The sequence below is a fragment of the Drosophila suzukii genome, chromosome 2L, assembly GCF_043229965.1.
Source record: "Drosophila suzukii chromosome 2L, CBGP_Dsuzu_IsoJpt1.0, whole genome shotgun sequence".
Classification (NCBI taxonomy): Eukaryota; Metazoa; Arthropoda; class Insecta; order Diptera; family Drosophilidae; genus Drosophila; species Drosophila suzukii.
This window is the reverse complement of record NC_092080.1, coordinates 6537019-6551128: the sequence shown is the minus strand read 5'-3', so window position 1 is coordinate 6551128 and position 14110 is coordinate 6537019. Positions and strand designations below refer to the sequence as shown.

The 14110-nt window shown below is 45.1% G+C and overlaps 8 protein-coding genes across 9 annotated transcripts; 4 read left to right on the top strand and 4 right to left on the bottom strand.

Annotated features, from left to right (window-relative positions):
- The first annotated feature begins 320 nt into the window (after nucleotides 1-320).
- Nucleotides 321-4063, top strand: Tnpo-SR (transportin 3). The gene is made up of 5 exons (XM_017089764.4): nucleotides 321-543; nucleotides 613-1704; nucleotides 2049-2215; nucleotides 2275-3639; nucleotides 3697-4063. Exons 1-5 carry the CDS (start codon nucleotides 430-432, stop codon nucleotides 3755-3757), a joined length of 2799 nt encoding a protein of 932 aa, XP_016945253.2. The 5' UTR covers nucleotides 321-429; the 3' UTR covers nucleotides 3758-4063.
- On the bottom strand, nucleotides 2049-6512 carry Snx21 (Sorting nexin 21). Its single transcript, XM_017089766.4, has 4 exons — nucleotides 6302-6512; nucleotides 6085-6231; nucleotides 5043-5739; nucleotides 2049-4980 (listed from the first exon to the last, which is right to left on the bottom strand). The coding sequence occupies exons 1-4, from the start codon at nucleotides 6306-6308 to the stop codon at nucleotides 4845-4847; spliced, it is 987 nt and encodes a 328-aa protein (XP_016945255.3). The 5' UTR covers nucleotides 6309-6512; the 3' UTR covers nucleotides 2049-4844.
- Nucleotides 6513-7063: 551 nt separating this feature from the next.
- On the top strand, nucleotides 7064-8072 carry aph-1 (gamma-secretase subunit Aph-1). The gene is made up of 2 exons (XM_017068815.4): nucleotides 7064-7544; nucleotides 7600-8072. Exons 1-2 carry the CDS (start codon nucleotides 7152-7154, stop codon nucleotides 7921-7923), a joined length of 717 nt encoding a protein of 238 aa, XP_016924304.3. The 5' UTR covers nucleotides 7064-7151; the 3' UTR covers nucleotides 7924-8072.
- Nucleotides 8073-8099: 27 nt separating this feature from the next.
- Taf10b (TBP-associated factor 10b) lies at nucleotides 8100-8784 on the bottom strand. The gene has a single exon (XM_017068827.4). The coding sequence runs from the start codon at nucleotides 8730-8732 to the stop codon at nucleotides 8283-8285; it is 450 nt and encodes a 149-aa protein (XP_016924316.3). The 5' UTR covers nucleotides 8733-8784; the 3' UTR covers nucleotides 8100-8282.
- A 254-nt stretch (nucleotides 8785-9038) lies between these two features.
- Taf10 (TBP-associated factor 10) lies at nucleotides 9039-9730 on the top strand. Its single transcript, XM_017090273.4, has 2 exons — nucleotides 9039-9366; nucleotides 9429-9730. The coding sequence occupies exons 1-2, from the start codon at nucleotides 9121-9123 to the stop codon at nucleotides 9684-9686; spliced, it is 504 nt and encodes a 167-aa protein (XP_016945762.3). The 5' UTR covers nucleotides 9039-9120; the 3' UTR covers nucleotides 9687-9730.
- A 25-nt stretch (nucleotides 9731-9755) lies between these two features.
- Nucleotides 9756-10736, bottom strand: colt (carnitine/acylcarnitine carrier protein colt, mitochondrial). Its single transcript, XM_017090272.4, has one exon. It carries the CDS (start codon nucleotides 10734-10736, stop codon nucleotides 9816-9818), a length of 921 nt encoding a protein of 306 aa, XP_016945761.1. The 3' UTR covers nucleotides 9756-9815.
- A 447-nt stretch (nucleotides 10737-11183) lies between these two features.
- Nucleotides 11184-11953, top strand: HINT1 (histidine triad nucleotide binding protein 1). 2 transcript variants are annotated; one of them, XM_017090275.4, is made up of 3 exons: nucleotides 11184-11323; nucleotides 11390-11531; nucleotides 11598-11953. In XM_017090275.4, exons 1-3 carry the CDS (start codon nucleotides 11283-11285, stop codon nucleotides 11865-11867), a joined length of 453 nt encoding a protein of 150 aa, XP_016945764.1. In that variant the 5' UTR covers nucleotides 11184-11282; the 3' UTR covers nucleotides 11868-11953. The 2 variants fall into 2 exon arrangements, with proteins under 2 accessions (XP_016945764.1, XP_016945763.1); XM_017090274.4 differs by having other exon boundaries at nucleotides 11387-11531.
- A 213-nt stretch (nucleotides 11954-12166) lies between these two features.
- Nucleotides 12167-13538, bottom strand: LOC108010840 (rab-like protein 3). The gene is made up of 2 exons (XM_017075813.4): nucleotides 13095-13538; nucleotides 12167-13031 (listed from the first exon to the last, which is right to left on the bottom strand). Exons 1-2 carry the CDS (start codon nucleotides 13159-13161, stop codon nucleotides 12370-12372), a joined length of 729 nt encoding a protein of 242 aa, XP_016931302.3. The 5' UTR covers nucleotides 13162-13538; the 3' UTR covers nucleotides 12167-12369.
- Between the last annotated feature and the right edge of the window lie 572 nt (nucleotides 13539-14110).

The window sequence follows — 14110 nt, the reverse complement described above, 5'->3', positions numbered from 1 at the left end:
GCAGAAAATTATTTATTTTTAATTTAAAAATTAATATATAAAATAACCACGAACATTGTTGTAGAAAATGATATCTTAAATAAATAAAATATTTTGCTTTGCTCTTGCATTGTAAAAGACTAGTCCTGCAATTTACTAAATTGTTTTGGTTTGTTAATTTAAATTAAAAAAGGTATTTGTTTTTTTACTATGTTATCTATTATAAGAAAATAGTTTCTATAAAAAATTACAAAAAAACGATATTTTCAGCAGTTGGCAGCCCTGGTCGCAGTCGACTATCGATCACATGCACCTCTATGTTATCGCACGCCACTGCCGTTATCGATACACTACACTACACGGGATGTACGCACTCAACCATCGCTAAAAAAATATAATAATAATTTAATCGTTAAGAAAATCTATGCGCTGACTATAGCTGCCGATGAAATGGATACGTACTCGGTGGACGTGGTGTACCAAGCAATTAGCGCCCTCTTCCAGGGCAACAATCCCAAGGAACAGGAGAAGGCCAACAAATGGCTACAGGACTTCCAGAAGTCGGTGAGTGCTAGTCGCCCGGTGTACTAGATTTCCTTTTTTGTGGCTGATTTAAATGGCATTTCGTTGAAGATCTATTCGTGGACGATTGCGGACGAGCTGCTGCACCAAAAGCGAGATCTGCACGCCAACTACTTTGCCGCCCAGACGATGCGGAATAAGATCCAGAACTCCTTCAGCGAACTGCCCCCGCACACGCACGAATCCCTGCGGGATTCCCTGATTACGCACATAGGCCAGATTGACGAACAGACGGACAATGTGATTGTGACGCAGCTCAGTCTGGCGGTGGCCGATTTGGCCCTTCTAATGGCCAGCTGGCAAGAGCCGATCAACGATCTCCTGGTGACCCTGGCCCCACATCCCGCCGCCATTTGGCCCCTGCTGGAGGTGCTTAAGGTGCTGCCTGAGGAAATAGACTCGCGGTATCTGCGATTGGGCGCCAATCGGCGGGAGGAGGTGCACAAGCAGCTGGACGCCAGCGCGGAGTGCGTCCTAAAGTTCCTGTGCATGTGCCTGCAGCGGGAGGATCTCGACCAGCAGCGCGTGTGGAATGCGGCGCTGCGCACCTACAGTGCCTGGCTGGTGATCCACGCCTTCCCCGTCTCGCATGTGTATAATAACGCCCTCACCCAGCTGGCTTTCCGATTGCTCTCGCTGCCGGAGACCACGGGCAAGCTGCACGACAATGCCACCGAGTGCGTTTGTGCTTTGCTCTCCTGCATGAACACGCGCCAGGAAGCCGCCAGCGATCCGGAGTCCTCCGTCGAGGCACAGATCTTCGGAGCCGTGTGCATGCTGGAGACACCCTATCACTTAAGTGTGGCGCACGAGGACACCGATAAGACGATCAACTACTGCAGGATTTTCACCTCCCTATGTGACGCCTTCTTCTACGACTTGCTGGCCGATCCCCAGAAGCCACACTACTGCCTAAAGGGATTGGATCTGGTCCTGTTGTGTGTCGGTCACTTTGACTACGAGGTGGCCGAGATCACCTTCCACCTGTGGTACAAGCTCAGCGAGGATCTCTTCCAGCGCAACGAGGACAAGCTGACGGCGCTCTTCCGTCCGCACATCGAGCGGCTGATAAGCGCCCTGTTTCGGCACTCGCAAATGGAAAGCGACCACGACGGACTCATTGAGGAAAACAACAATTTCTTTGTAAGTTTGTGAAGGCACTATTTGACAAGTTGTTTTAAAAATAATGCTTTGAAGATTGTTATATATTTTAATAGTAGTTTATATCCACAATTAGTGAGCCCTTACATTTCACCATATTGTCAAATAGCCAATTGATTATTACACCTAAGTTTACTTGGCATTCCTCGCTACAACCGGTTTTTATTCAAAAGAGCAGGTGGAGAAAGAGAGATCTGAATTTAAAGTTTGCTAAAATTACCGCTCTTTAAAGTAACGTTAAAGTAAATTGTTTGCTTTCGACTTACGTAGCTTATTTAAAATATTGGAAAACTTATTTAATCGAAAAAATTATCATTTCCTTTCAGGACTTTCGACGCAAGGTCTCTGATCTGATAAAAGACGTGGCCTTTATAGTGGGATCTGGAGCATGCTTCAAGCAAATGTTCCACATCCTGCAAGCACCAGAAACTACATGGGAATCTACAGAAGCGGCGCTATTTATTATGCAAAATGTGGCCAAAAATATACTGCCGTACGTAAAAAACCCTATCAGATAGTATCAGATTAATAATACTACCCTTTCCCTTGCAGAGATGAAAACGAGGTGATCCCCAAGGTCGTGGAAGCGATTCTGAATATGTCGGAGCAAACTCACATAGCAGTTCGATACACTGCGATCCTGCTAATTGGCGAGCTCTGCGATTGGATTGAGAACCATCCGGAATCCTTGGAGGCGGTGCTCAACTTTCTGCTGTACGCCCTGCAGCAGAAGAATGGCTTGGCTCCAGCTGCGGCCATGGCATTGACCTCCATTTGCTCCGCCTGCCGCCAAAAGATGGTGTGTCACATCAGCGGTCTGGTGGAGATCGCCCGCAGCCTGGACAGCTTTCAGATTAACAACGATGTGGCCATAGGCTTGCTGAAGGGCATTTCCCTTATACTGACCCGCCTGCCGCGGGAGCAACTTCAGCCTGCCCTGCGGGAAATCGTTGGCTTCCAGCTGCAACCGCTGGCCCAGCTGGTGGACAGTAGTGGAACCAGTGTTCAGAAGGGAGAACGCACCGATCCCGTTTATTGGATAGACAGAGCATGCGCCATTATCCGGCACACGAGTCCCGACGTTCCCGATACAGTGGAGCACCCCACGGTGGCCATTCTGAACGACGCCTGGCCGCTGATCTCGAGGGTAATGGATAAGTACCAAAGCGACCTGCGTATCATGGAGCGCACCTGTCGACTGATCCGTTACGGCATCCGGATGGTGAGAAAGCAGGCGATGCTGCTGGTGGAACCGCTGATCAAGCAAATGGTGGTGCTATATGCAGTGCAGCACCACAGTTGTTTCCTCTATGTGGGCTCCATACTGGTGGACGAGTTTGCCAAGTCAAGCGAATGTATCGGCGGACTGCTGGAGATGTTGCAGGCATTTATCGAACCCACCTTTGGCCTGCTACAGATGGAGAACGGCCTTAAAAATAACCCCGATACCGTGGACGACTTCTTCCGTTTGGCCTCGCGCTACTTGGACTGCTGTCCCCAACAACTGCTCCAGAGCAGCCTCATCACGCCGATCTTCCAGTGTGCTTTAATAGCCTGCTCGTTGGACCACCGCGAGGCCAACTCCTCGGTGATGAAGTTCTTTATTAACCTGTTGGTCTGGGGCAGGACGAATAACCACAGTAGAAATGTCGAGTGTCGACCCTTGGTGGTGGAGCTGGCCAATCAGCATGGCGGAGCTTTGGTGATGAACCTGATCCAGGCTTCGGTCTTCCAACTGCACTCCTACATGCTGGTTGATGTGGCCGAGGTGATGCACGAACTGAAGCAGGTGGTGGGCAATGAAAGAATGCAACCGTTTTTGGCCCAGGCTCTAGAGGCACTGCCAAAAAAGAACAGCGGTGGCTATGTGACGGCCACCCAGCAGCAGTTGGACGAATTTAGCAACACAGTGCTGAGGTGAGGTTTTACTATTATATATTTTATACTATTTCTAACATAATATGCCTTTTGCAGAGCGGACACCACGAAAGCAATTTCGCAAGCTTTGAAAACCTTTACGCGACTCTTCCGCTAATTGGATAGAAGCTGGAACTGGATTTGGTTGATTCTGTACATTTTAAATGATGTATGTAATGTTGCAAGGGCGCTAACAATTTGTTAAAAACGCACGTACCCCTCTATTTATATTATAGTTGAATCGATTGTGTGACGTAATAAGTTATATATAATTCGTATTGTACATTTTGAGTGCGGTCAAGAGATCCTCACAGCGGATAGCAATAAGTTATTTACTAATTAGTGCACTCCTAGACTTAAGTTTAGACCCCGAAATGACTCATAAGCAAGTATAAGCATATAGTAAAACCAACCATTAAATATACACCTACCATTTAGTTTAAAATGCCCGAAACTGACAGACAACGATTTCTCTTCTGGAAAACAATTGAGTATAATATTTATTCATTGAAAAAAGCAATCACAAGGCATTGGGCTGTAAGAATAAATAACTCTGGGAGCTGTGTTCGATTTGTCTAATATTTTTTCAGGCTGATATGGAGTTCCAATCTTGGATTTGCAGACTGTGCGTCATGAACTCTCGATACTACGTGTGTGATTCACTTTGGGCGGGGAAATAGTTCATTGTTTAATCACAACTCCCACTGGGTACAAAGTTTGTACTACAAACTACAGAGACGAACGAACAAAATCAAACAATACGTAATATGAAACATAAACACGCTTAAACTAACCCTAAAGTTACCAAAGTAGGACATTACGGATACAGATTTTAGGATAGTCGCAATATTACATGTATAAACAAGAGCATATTTTATGTTAATTATTTTGAGATTATGAATTTACAAACAAATAAAATATTTGACGTTTTAATTTTAAAGTCCGTGGCTTGAAAAATTAAATTAGACATTGAACAGAAAAACATATTTGTAAGACAAAAGGGGGTAAATTTGTGTTTTGTGACTGAAAATTCCTATACGATCTACTTTGGCGAACAGCATTGTTAAAAACTGCTGATACCTTAAAGGTTGATAAATACTCCTTTCACCTTAATACTAATTGCACATGTTCTCTAATTGCACTTTACGCTTGACGGCTAAAATCTACTAAACAAAATGTATGATAACTCTGGTGGAGATTCCGATTCAAATGGTTTCTGTGCGTGGATCGATCTTGTGAATAGCCTGCATGAGGTTCTCGGTGTTCGCAGTGTTGATGCCCTGCTTGGACATGTCAGTCAGTCGATCGGTTATGGGCTTTTGGTCCTGGCCACGCTGCCACCTTGAAGGATAATGGATTCAGTTTATAGGTTTTCATATTTCTGATGCTTCGATTGGACTTACCATAGGTGGGCACAGGTGTGGAGCAGGGGAATGTACAGAGGCAGCAGATCAATGTCGCACAACGTCTCAAAGCGACTCAGTGCCAATAGAGCCCACCTCTCGGCTGCGTGATGAGGCACTGGCGAGGAAGTGCAGGCCGCCACCAGGCGGCAGAGTATCAAGAGCACAGGTCGGGATCGATTCATGTATATCTTGTTCAGCAAACGGAAACAGTTCTCCAGAATGGGTATGGCCATCTCGTGGCGCCGCTCATCCAAAAACTGGCACGCCCTAGTCAGTTCATCGTGCTGCAGGAAGCGCAGAAAGTCCTCCGAGTCACGGAGCTTCGTCTGACTCGCCACATATGTAAGGAAAGCCTCGAAGGCAGCGCTCCTTTCACCAATTAGCTCAGACTTGAAGTTACCCATCAGCACCTTCGCTGGAAAGTACTTGTTGGCCATCTCCACGGGATGTAGCCGCTTTAGGCCCAGATAAAGCTCCCGAAAATCGGTGTAGCGACGTTCGATTTTGGCCGGCTGAGTGTCCTCCGCGGCGCCATCCTGCCGCACAGTGAGCTCGTACACCACAAAGCGTTTGATCTTCACATCCTCGCCATCGGGAGGCATAATGTGGGCCAGCAGGATGTCGAATCGGAGCACCGTGCTCCCGTCGGTGGGCGGCTTATACTCTTCACTCGTTGTGGGTCGCTCCCAGACACCTAAAAAGTCAAAAAGTATATACTTTGTAAGTTTTTTAGTATTGCAAATTAAGATAAAGTGAAGAACTCTCGTTCTGTTAAAAATCTATAGAGCATCTATAGATGTTCAACAAGAACATTATCACCAGTACTCATATGATCAGATATTTATCTCTCAGACTTCTCCTTTTTGGCAAGATCATTTCTTTTTTCTCTCAAGTTTCAAATAAAATGGAAAACAGTCCTAAGTATCCCAAAGAAATGATGCAAAGCTCAAGTGTGGAGGTTCCAGGGTAATATTATGTAGTCACGGGAGATTATAATTATACAAGCCCTTTAGTCACGGAAGATTATGATTATACAAACCCTTTTGAAGCGCCTTATCAGATTCGGGTGCGGGAATGTCGAGGGCCGCCGCCTCGATGGCTGGGCTGTCCAGCTCATCCGGACCAGGTGCATCCCCCTCGTAGGACAGTTGGTGGGGCAGCAGGCGCTTGGCCATCACGGCGTGAACTGGAAAAGTGAAAAGACCACCAAAGTTAATCACCAGAGACCTGCTAATTGGAGATTTCACTCTACTCACTGGGCATATGGGGTCTCCTAAAACTCTTTGTGTTCTTCCGCTGGGCTTTTGTTTTCGATCTGCTGCTGGGCACTTGCAATTCGCTTCTGGTTTGCGGCGGATTATGCAGTTCGCATAATACGGCCGAGTTGAGTCAATTTATAGTGACTAATCCCGCCCCAAACAAAAATATTGCAAGTGGAATGGAGGCCTTTGTTTAGTGCGGGTGAATCGCGCATAGGCGACCATCCGAACACCCTACGCGGGGGAGGTAATTGGGGAGCATGGTGTGAAATGTTAGTTCTAACATGCAAATGTTTCTATAAAGGTCACCCAATTTAGTTTTGTCTTGTTTCATTTATCAAATTTGTGTTCTTACATATTTCATGTTTATATATAGAACTTTGGCAACAAGTTATTTTCAAAATAATCGGACTCTACACAGTAGGGTATGAAAACATTGCAGTTCTGCAATCTGGCATCTCTCAAAACTATTAATTGTCATATCCGGTCTGCTGATACCCTTTATATAGTTTGTATACTGCCTGTAGTTAAAAGCTTAAAGCTTAAAGCGAGCGAGGCTAATAGAAATAAAATTGTACCTAAACTCATTTGCAATTGCTATGATAGTCTAAAATTTATTCTTATGTTAAAAAGCTCTTTTGAAAATGGAGCTGTACCTAAAAACAAAACTAATCCAACTGTGTAGGGTATAAAAACAATGGAGCCACACAGGGTGGCATCCCCAGCAGCATTGCAACGGTCTGGCAACTCTGGGTTCGCTTGTCAGTTTCTGCTTCCTCTTCCCACGTAAACCAAAACACCCACAATCCAAGCGAAAAAATCAGACCAGGAATATTACAAAGAAAAGATGACGTTGCCCGAGTTCTTTGGCTGCACCTTCATCGCCTTCGGACCGCCCTTCGCCTTGTTCGTCTTCACCATCGCCAATGACCCGGTGCGGATCATAATCCTCATAGCGGCGGCCTTCTTCTGGCTGCTGTCGCTGCTAATATCGTCCTTGTGGTACGCCATCATTCCGCTGAAGGACTTCATCGCCTTCGGCGTGGTCTTCTCGGTGTTCTTCCAAGAGGGCTTCCGGTACATTATCTACAGGATCCTGCGCAGCACGGAGCAAGGATTGCACGCCGTGGCGGAGGATACGAGAGTGACGGACAACAAGCACATCTTGGCCTATGTCTCCGGCCTGGGATTCGGGATTATATCCGGAATGTTTGCGCTGGTCAATGTGCTGGCTGATATGGTGAGTGGCTTACATGTTAAGTATGCTCCCTATAATGATATCTCCCGATTTGTAGAGTGGCCCTGGAACCATGGGCTTGAAAAGCGGAACGGAGCTTTTTTTCGTCACCTCGGCTGCCCAGGCTCTGTCCATCATCCTGCTGCACACCTTCTGGAGCGTAATATTCTTCAACGCCTTCGACACGAACAACTACCTCCACATAGCCTATGTGGTGGGCAGCCACCTGTTTGTCTCCCTGATTACCCTGCTCAATGCCAACGAGCTTTATACCGCCACTCTGCTGATCAACTACATAGTCACCATATTCACGGGCGTCCTGGCCTTCCGAGTGGCTGGGGGAACAGCGCGCAGCTTCAGAAAATTCATAACATGCCAATGAACAAGCGCTTAGTATTAGCCACCTAGTTTATAGACTTCGGATATACTTATTTAAAATAAAAAATTACCTTGTATATGCTCGATATGTAATACTATGGACTTAAATCCCTAAAACTTAAAGGATACTTTGAAAATACAAATGTAACAACAGCTCTCGGGCTTTTATACACTGTAATGTAATTATTGAAAGAATTAAAAGGTTTTTTATTCCAATTTCATCAACATTTGGATACAAACGTAGCTGACAGCATCATATATTTACTGGTTATACATAGGTTATAGAACTACAAAATCGTGGATGGATTAACATCTTTGAGAAAAAAGTACTAGTACTAACATAAGGCATTATTAAGCCTCTAACTACTGACTATAGTCCATTTTCCTGACGTTAATGCCGTAGTCGGCCAAAGCCGGCTGCAGATCCTCCATGGTCAGGGTGAACTTGCGATCCTTGGCCTTGGAGCCCCCTGGTGTATTGGTGGTCTGCATATGGGTTCGTGCCTTGGAGTGCTGCAGTGCGTCGTCGATGATGTCGGACATGTACTTCTGGGCGGCGAGGCTGATCAGCCGAACGATGCGCTTGTCATCCGACTGGAATCCGCCCATGTTAAGATAGTGCGAGGTCACCGCATCCGGAATCAACGGAGTGTAATCCTCCAGCTGCGACATGAAGTCGCTAAGATGCGAGGCCGGTGTGTTCCTCTCCCGATCTCCTCCTGCGCCGACAGCTCCGGAGGATTGTCCATGGTTGCCCTGATTGCCGCTACCAGCGGAATTGTGGTAAATTATGCCAAAATTGGAGCCCACCATTGTAAACAGAAAATCTGAAATTTGCTGATTGCACACAGATGAAAGTTATCGTTAAACCAATACAAGGCTGTTATCGATAGGAAGAGACATGGGTGTGGTGGGGAAACTGTTACCCGTTTCTTCAAACAATTAATACTTATTAGTTATTATTAAATTTAATTAAAAAAAATAGTACGAAAAAATATCTTAAGTAATTTTTACATACTTTGCTATTGAACTAAAACAGATTATAACCCATCCCTGTCAAAAGTTCTTCAGCCTACAGCCATGTTCGAAACATCGAGATTTTCCTTCAATGCTACCGATTATTTTTTCCAGGCGTAATCGATTAGCACACAACCAAAATAACAACAATTTCTAGAAATAAACCATACAAAATCGCTAAACAATGGCTTCTGATGGGGAGGACATCAATATAACACCCGCCGAATCTCTGGCGTCGGCTACGGACACCGAGGACGAGGAGTTGGATCCGCCACATGGAAATTCCGACTTCGAATCCGACGACGAGGTCTTGGAAGTGGAGGAGGTGCCAGCGACCGCCGAGGAAGCGGATATGGATGAGCTTCTGCGACAGCTGGAGGACTACACACCGACCATTCCTGACGCCCTGACCATGCACGCCCTGAAAACGGTAGATATTTAATGGAAATAACCAGGAGATTACTAAGTATTGACAATCTATCCCTCCTCCAGGCTGGCTTCTCCACCGTGGACCCGCAAATAGTGCGCCTCATCTCCGTGTCCGCCCAGAAATTTATCTCCGACATTGCCAACGATGCACTGCAGCACTGCAAAACGCGCACCACGAACATCCAGCACTCGAGTGGCCATAGTTCCAGCAAGGATAAGAAGAACCCCAAGGATCGAAAGTACACGCTTGCCATGGAGGATCTGGTTCCCGCTCTCGCTGATCATGGCATCACCATGCGCAAGCCCCAATATTTCGTTTAAGTTTAGTTATAAACAGGAAGCACAGTCCACTATAATCCCCCCAAGCATAATAATAATAATAAGATTCAATTTCTTTTAGTATTTAAAAACACTTTAGTGAGACACTAAATTTATTTCACCTATTTTCAACTAGAAATTTGGCGCCACAATATTAAAGAACTTGTTGGCTAGTTCAATGCCAAAGAAACAGGCAGCGTTCGCCGGGAAGGCACGGATCATGATGGGCGTAACGCCCCGATATAAGGCCAAAGGACCATCCTTAACAATCAGATCCTTGAAGACACTGCGAATTCCATGCTTGTAAGTGCCTTCAGGAGCCGACTGCAGGCGACTCTTTAGGACATCGGCTGGCATACCCAGAATCCAGTAGGCCATGCCTGCAACTCCACCAGCGACAATCGTTGAGGTAGTACTAATTTGGCCAGACTGGGATTTGGCCTTCGCCACATCCTGAAGGGCTTCATATACCAGGAAGTAAAGGCCGTTGGCGGGCAAATCCCTGAGCATGGTGGCGCAGCTGCCCTTGAAAACGCTGCGAAGTCCTCCCTCCTTGTAGAGTTTTCCAGCGCAGTCGATCATGCCGTTGTACTTGCGCTGGCCTCCCTGACCCTGCTGCGTCTGCAGCAGGACCTTGATCCGCTCTCCAGGCGCCATTATCAGGGTGGAGAAGAGGCCGGAGAAGGAGCCCGCCACAAAGATCTGGGAGTAGGTGAGCTTGGCGTCTTCACCGCGCTGCTGAAGGCGTTTGCCCAGCGCGTAGCCAGCGAAACACATGGCAAAGATGGGAGCAACACCTGTCAGGGGGGCTGACATTCCCTTGTACAAGCCTCGGACTCCCTCGTTCTTGATGGTCTTCGCTGCACAATCGAAGGTTCCTCTGTACAAGGGACTCTCGCCAGGCGCCGGTCGGGGCATCGTCTGCAGGCGCACCTTGATGGTGTCTAGCGGGTGACCTGATAACACATTGCATATTCCTCCGAATCCTCCGGTGAGGAAGGATTTAATCGGATTGGCCTTGCGCTCGGTGGAGACTTTCTCAGTGGTGGCCATGGCTCTGGGTTACTCTTCACCTTCACCTTCAAGGCGGCAGCTGCTCGATTTCGGAACTAGTAGTGTTTACTCGAGTATATCAAGTGGATTATTGGAATTTGCACCTAGCCGATAGTTCTGAACTAATCTCGGGGCTATTATTGCGATAAGGAGAAAGGCGACATTACGTCACAAAAGCTGATTTCTCCTTCAGACTTTGCAGATGATATTGCAGTGTTATCACAAAAATATTGCCACGAAGGAACTGGATCTTGTCAGAAGAGTAGTTTTACTGGTTTAGTGATCTTATGATTTCCATATGTTGCAGCAGGGTCCAAAGTCCATATGTGAGATATTACCGTTTAGGATATTTGCTAGGTGTCCATAGCTTAAATTTAATTTAAAGAAAACTATACTATTTTCTTCAAGTCTTGTATTACCCTGTAATAATTCCTATTTTAAATAATAATAAATAACATTTTAACGAACGCAGCTGTGAGCTTTATAACACCCTAAATTTGGCCTGTCTATGGATTTTTTGAAACCCCAGTTGGCAGCGCTTTTTCGATGTTTCTGACGACCGGCCGGAATTTCTTTCGTGTTTTCAGGTAGGTGCACGCGATTTCTGCTTAATTATCTAAAGTGCAGCTATTATATACCCTGTATTATAGTAGTTCTCGACATATAGCAACCTGTGGTGCTAGAATGGCGAGCGAAGTGGAAAAATCGCAGACTGCAGCTGCCAGCGAAGATACTATTTTCGGAAAGATTTTGCGCAAGGAGATTCCGTGCACTTTTATCCACGAGGATGACAAGGTGAGTTCAAAGTCTTCTGGGACAATAGATAGGTAATAAACGGCATTATCTTTATACCCTCATTAGTGTGTGGCCTTCCATGATGTGGCTCCCCAGGCACCAACCCATTTCCTGGTGATCCCTCGCAAACCGATTGCCCAACTCTCGCTGGCTGAGGATGGAGATGCCGATCTGCTGGGACATCTCATGTTGGTGGGTCGCAAGGTGGCCAAGGATCTGGGCCTGAAGGAGGGATACCGTGTGGTCATCAACAATGGCAAGCACGGTGCCCAGTCCGTTTACCACTTGCATTTGCACTTTCTCGGCGGACGCCAGATGCAGTGGCCTCCGGGATAGGAAGATCCTATAAAACCCAGAAGATCCAAGATCATGTAATACCAAGAACTCCAAGAGATATATAAAAATAAAATATGTAAAAGGAAGTCATTCTTATTTTGTTTACTTGTACATAAGTTTCGTGTTTTCCCTTAAAGGGTTTGGGTTTTGTATGTAAGTAAGGACCATAACCCTTATTCTACATGTACATATGTGTAGTATCATGAAAGATTTTCCTTAGCTTTTGACCTTTTTTTAATAAAAATTCCTCCCGATTCGGCGAAAACCCAAATTCCCCAGGATGGAAAAATACACAACCATTTAAAGGATATTTTAGCCCATGGTAACTTTATTGAAACCCTATAGATACCTCTAATATCAACCTATAATAAAGCCATAGCTAAAAACAACGGGGAAGACGCTCACCATATTCTTACCATCTGCTAGAAAATCAAAATAATCCGACAAGTATTTTCCATAAATATTATTAAAAACAAACTAGAAAATATAAACTGAGATCTGTTTAAAGGTGGCGGGGATTCGAGAGTGGAAAGAGCTCCTTGAATTCGACAACGCGATTTAGGAAGCCGCGCAGCTTGCCCTGATTGCGGCCTTTGTCCGCGAAGCTCTCGGGATCCAGGCAGTTCAGGAGGATCTCGTCGGCCGCCAACTGGTGGGCAATGCTCCCACCCCGACGCAATGGCCGGCGGACCAGCTTATCCAATCTGGTGCCCACCACCAGGATGGGAACATGCTGGCGCCTCAAAATGGGCCGTGTGCGTTGGTGGCGATGCTTGCAAATCTGACGCAACGGTTCGTACAGCCAATCGTGCAGATTGTCCTGCGAGCGCAGGTCCTGCAGATTGTAGACCAAAACAATGCCATCGATGTTCTTATAGAAACTATCGCGCTGATCGCGACGCATGCGCAGATCGCTGTTCAAATCGTAGAATTCCACGAAATATAGGATATCACTGGGCGTATTCGGTGGATACGGGAACTTCTCGGAGCGCTCCGAGGAAGAGGGCGAGGTCCAGGTGGGCGAGGGAGGCAGGTCCATTGAGTTGGGATACTCGTGTAGCCGCACCTGGACATTCCAGGATCCCTCGCCCACGGTGCGAGAAGCGGGTGTGGGCGTTATTTCACTACTGGCCAGCAAATTGGTCAGACTTGTCTTTCCCACTCCTGGAAAGATGAATTGCAAAATATAATTAACTTTATCCAATTATTATATTTCAATTATCGCACCTTTATCGCCCAGCATTAAGATGCGAACCGTGGACACATCGTTGAGATGTTGCTGTTTTTCTTTCATATTCTTGTTTTAGAATTTTTTTGGTTAACGCTTTATGTTCGTGGCCGTATAGTTTTGTACTACTACGTATTATGCATGTTTAAATGGGTAATTATTGGATCCTCGCCTACTCATTTATAATTAGTTCATTAAAGCATCCCAATGTGATTTTAGTGTTTGCTGGCATTTTAAAACGCATTTCCTTCCGATAATTAACTTGTGACAAGTAGGCTTTCCTTTTAATAAGTTCAATCCTGGTGGATTGAAGTTTGTAAACACAATGCACAGTCTACTCTAAAATAATCGGGCTATCGATAATGCCGAAGCGTATCTAATATTTCGATTCGTTTCGCCAATTAAAAAAAAAACATCCGCCTTCCCTTGATTCAGCTTTAGAACTAACCATACTTTGTGCATACATATGAAGCTTAACCGTTGATAAGAACGCTCTGGCTTGGAAGAAATTTTTACATGTCAGCTAAATTTGAAGCTAATCTTAGCAACATAATTCTACATATATATTTACAGATGCGGTCAAGAGTATAGTATTTCTAGCCATAATAATACCAAATAGATCGTTTTTATTTATTTAGTTGGGCAAATTACTATAAAACCAAGTAATATTATATTTCAAGGCAACTATAACTTTTTCTTAAAAAATTAAATAAAATAAAAATTTTTGAATGGTGCCATTACTGTAGTTATTTCGTAGTTATTTATTTATTTCGGCGAATTACTAAAAACCAGGGTATACTATATTTCAAGGAAACTACAACTTTTTCTTCAAAAATTATATATAAAAAAATATTTAAATGGTGCTAATTTTGTGGCTATACAAAAATAAAATTATTATCACCTACAAAGATTTTACTATAAAACAAAACCACAACAAAATAGATAACATTTTGTATATTATCAGCTCCATGTATGCTTCAACATTTTGAACTATTAATCCGACTTTAGTTATCGT

Bases quoted from the DNA above. Each gene is read 5' to 3' on its own strand.
- Tnpo-SR (XM_017089764.4), top strand. From the start codon at position 430: ATGGATACGTACTCGGTGGACGTGGTGTACCAAGCAATTAGCGCCCTC. The intron at 544-612 runs GTGAGTGCTAGT...ATTTCGTTGAAG, and splicing joins TACAGGACTTCCAGAAGTCG to ATCTATTCGTGGACGATTGC. The intron at 1,705-2,048 runs GTAAGTTTGTGA...ATTTCCTTTCAG, and splicing joins AGGAAAACAACAATTTCTTT to GACTTTCGACGCAAGGTCTC.
- Snx21 (XM_017089766.4), bottom strand. The intron at 5,740-6,084 runs GTTTGTATAATC...TTGACTTTTTAG, and splicing joins TGATAAGGCGCTTCAAAAGG to GTGTCTGGGAGCGACCCACA. The intron at 4,981-5,042 runs GTAAGTCCAATC...TTATCCTTCAAG, and splicing joins CACACCTGTGCCCACCTATG to GTGGCAGCGTGGCCAGGACC.
- aph-1 (XM_017068815.4), top strand. From the start codon at position 7,152: ATGACGTTGCCCGAGTTCTTTGGCTGCACCTTCATCGCCTTCGGACCG. The intron at 7,545-7,599 runs GTGAGTGGCTTA...CCCGATTTGTAG, and splicing joins TCAATGTGCTGGCTGATATG to AGTGGCCCTGGAACCATGGG.
- Taf10b (XM_017068827.4), bottom strand. From the start codon at position 8,732: ATGGTGGGCTCCAATTTTGGCATAATTTACCACAATTCCGCTGGTAGC.
- Taf10 (XM_017090273.4), top strand. From the start codon at position 9,121: ATGGCTTCTGATGGGGAGGACATCAATATAACACCCGCCGAATCTCTG. The intron at 9,367-9,428 runs GTAGATATTTAA...TCCCTCCTCCAG, and splicing joins CCATGCACGCCCTGAAAACG to GCTGGCTTCTCCACCGTGGA.
- colt (XM_017090272.4), bottom strand. From the start codon at position 10,736: ATGGCCACCACTGAGAAAGTCTCCACCGAGCGCAAGGCCAATCCGATT.
- HINT1 (XM_017090274.4), top strand. From the start codon at position 11,283: ATGTTTCTGACGACCGGCCGGAATTTCTTTCGTGTTTTCAG. The intron at 11,324-11,386 runs GTAGGTGCACGC...CCTGTATTATAG, and splicing joins AATTTCTTTCGTGTTTTCAG to TAGTTCTCGACATATAGCAA. The intron at 11,532-11,597 runs GTGAGTTCAAAG...TACCCTCATTAG, and splicing joins TTATCCACGAGGATGACAAG to TGTGTGGCCTTCCATGATGT.
- LOC108010840 (XM_017075813.4), bottom strand. From the start codon at position 13,161: ATGAAAGAAAAACAGCAACATCTCAACGATGTGTCCACGGTTCGCATC. The intron at 13,032-13,094 runs GTGCGATAATTG...TCATCTTTCCAG, and splicing joins CTTAATGCTGGGCGATAAAG to GAGTGGGAAAGACAAGTCTG.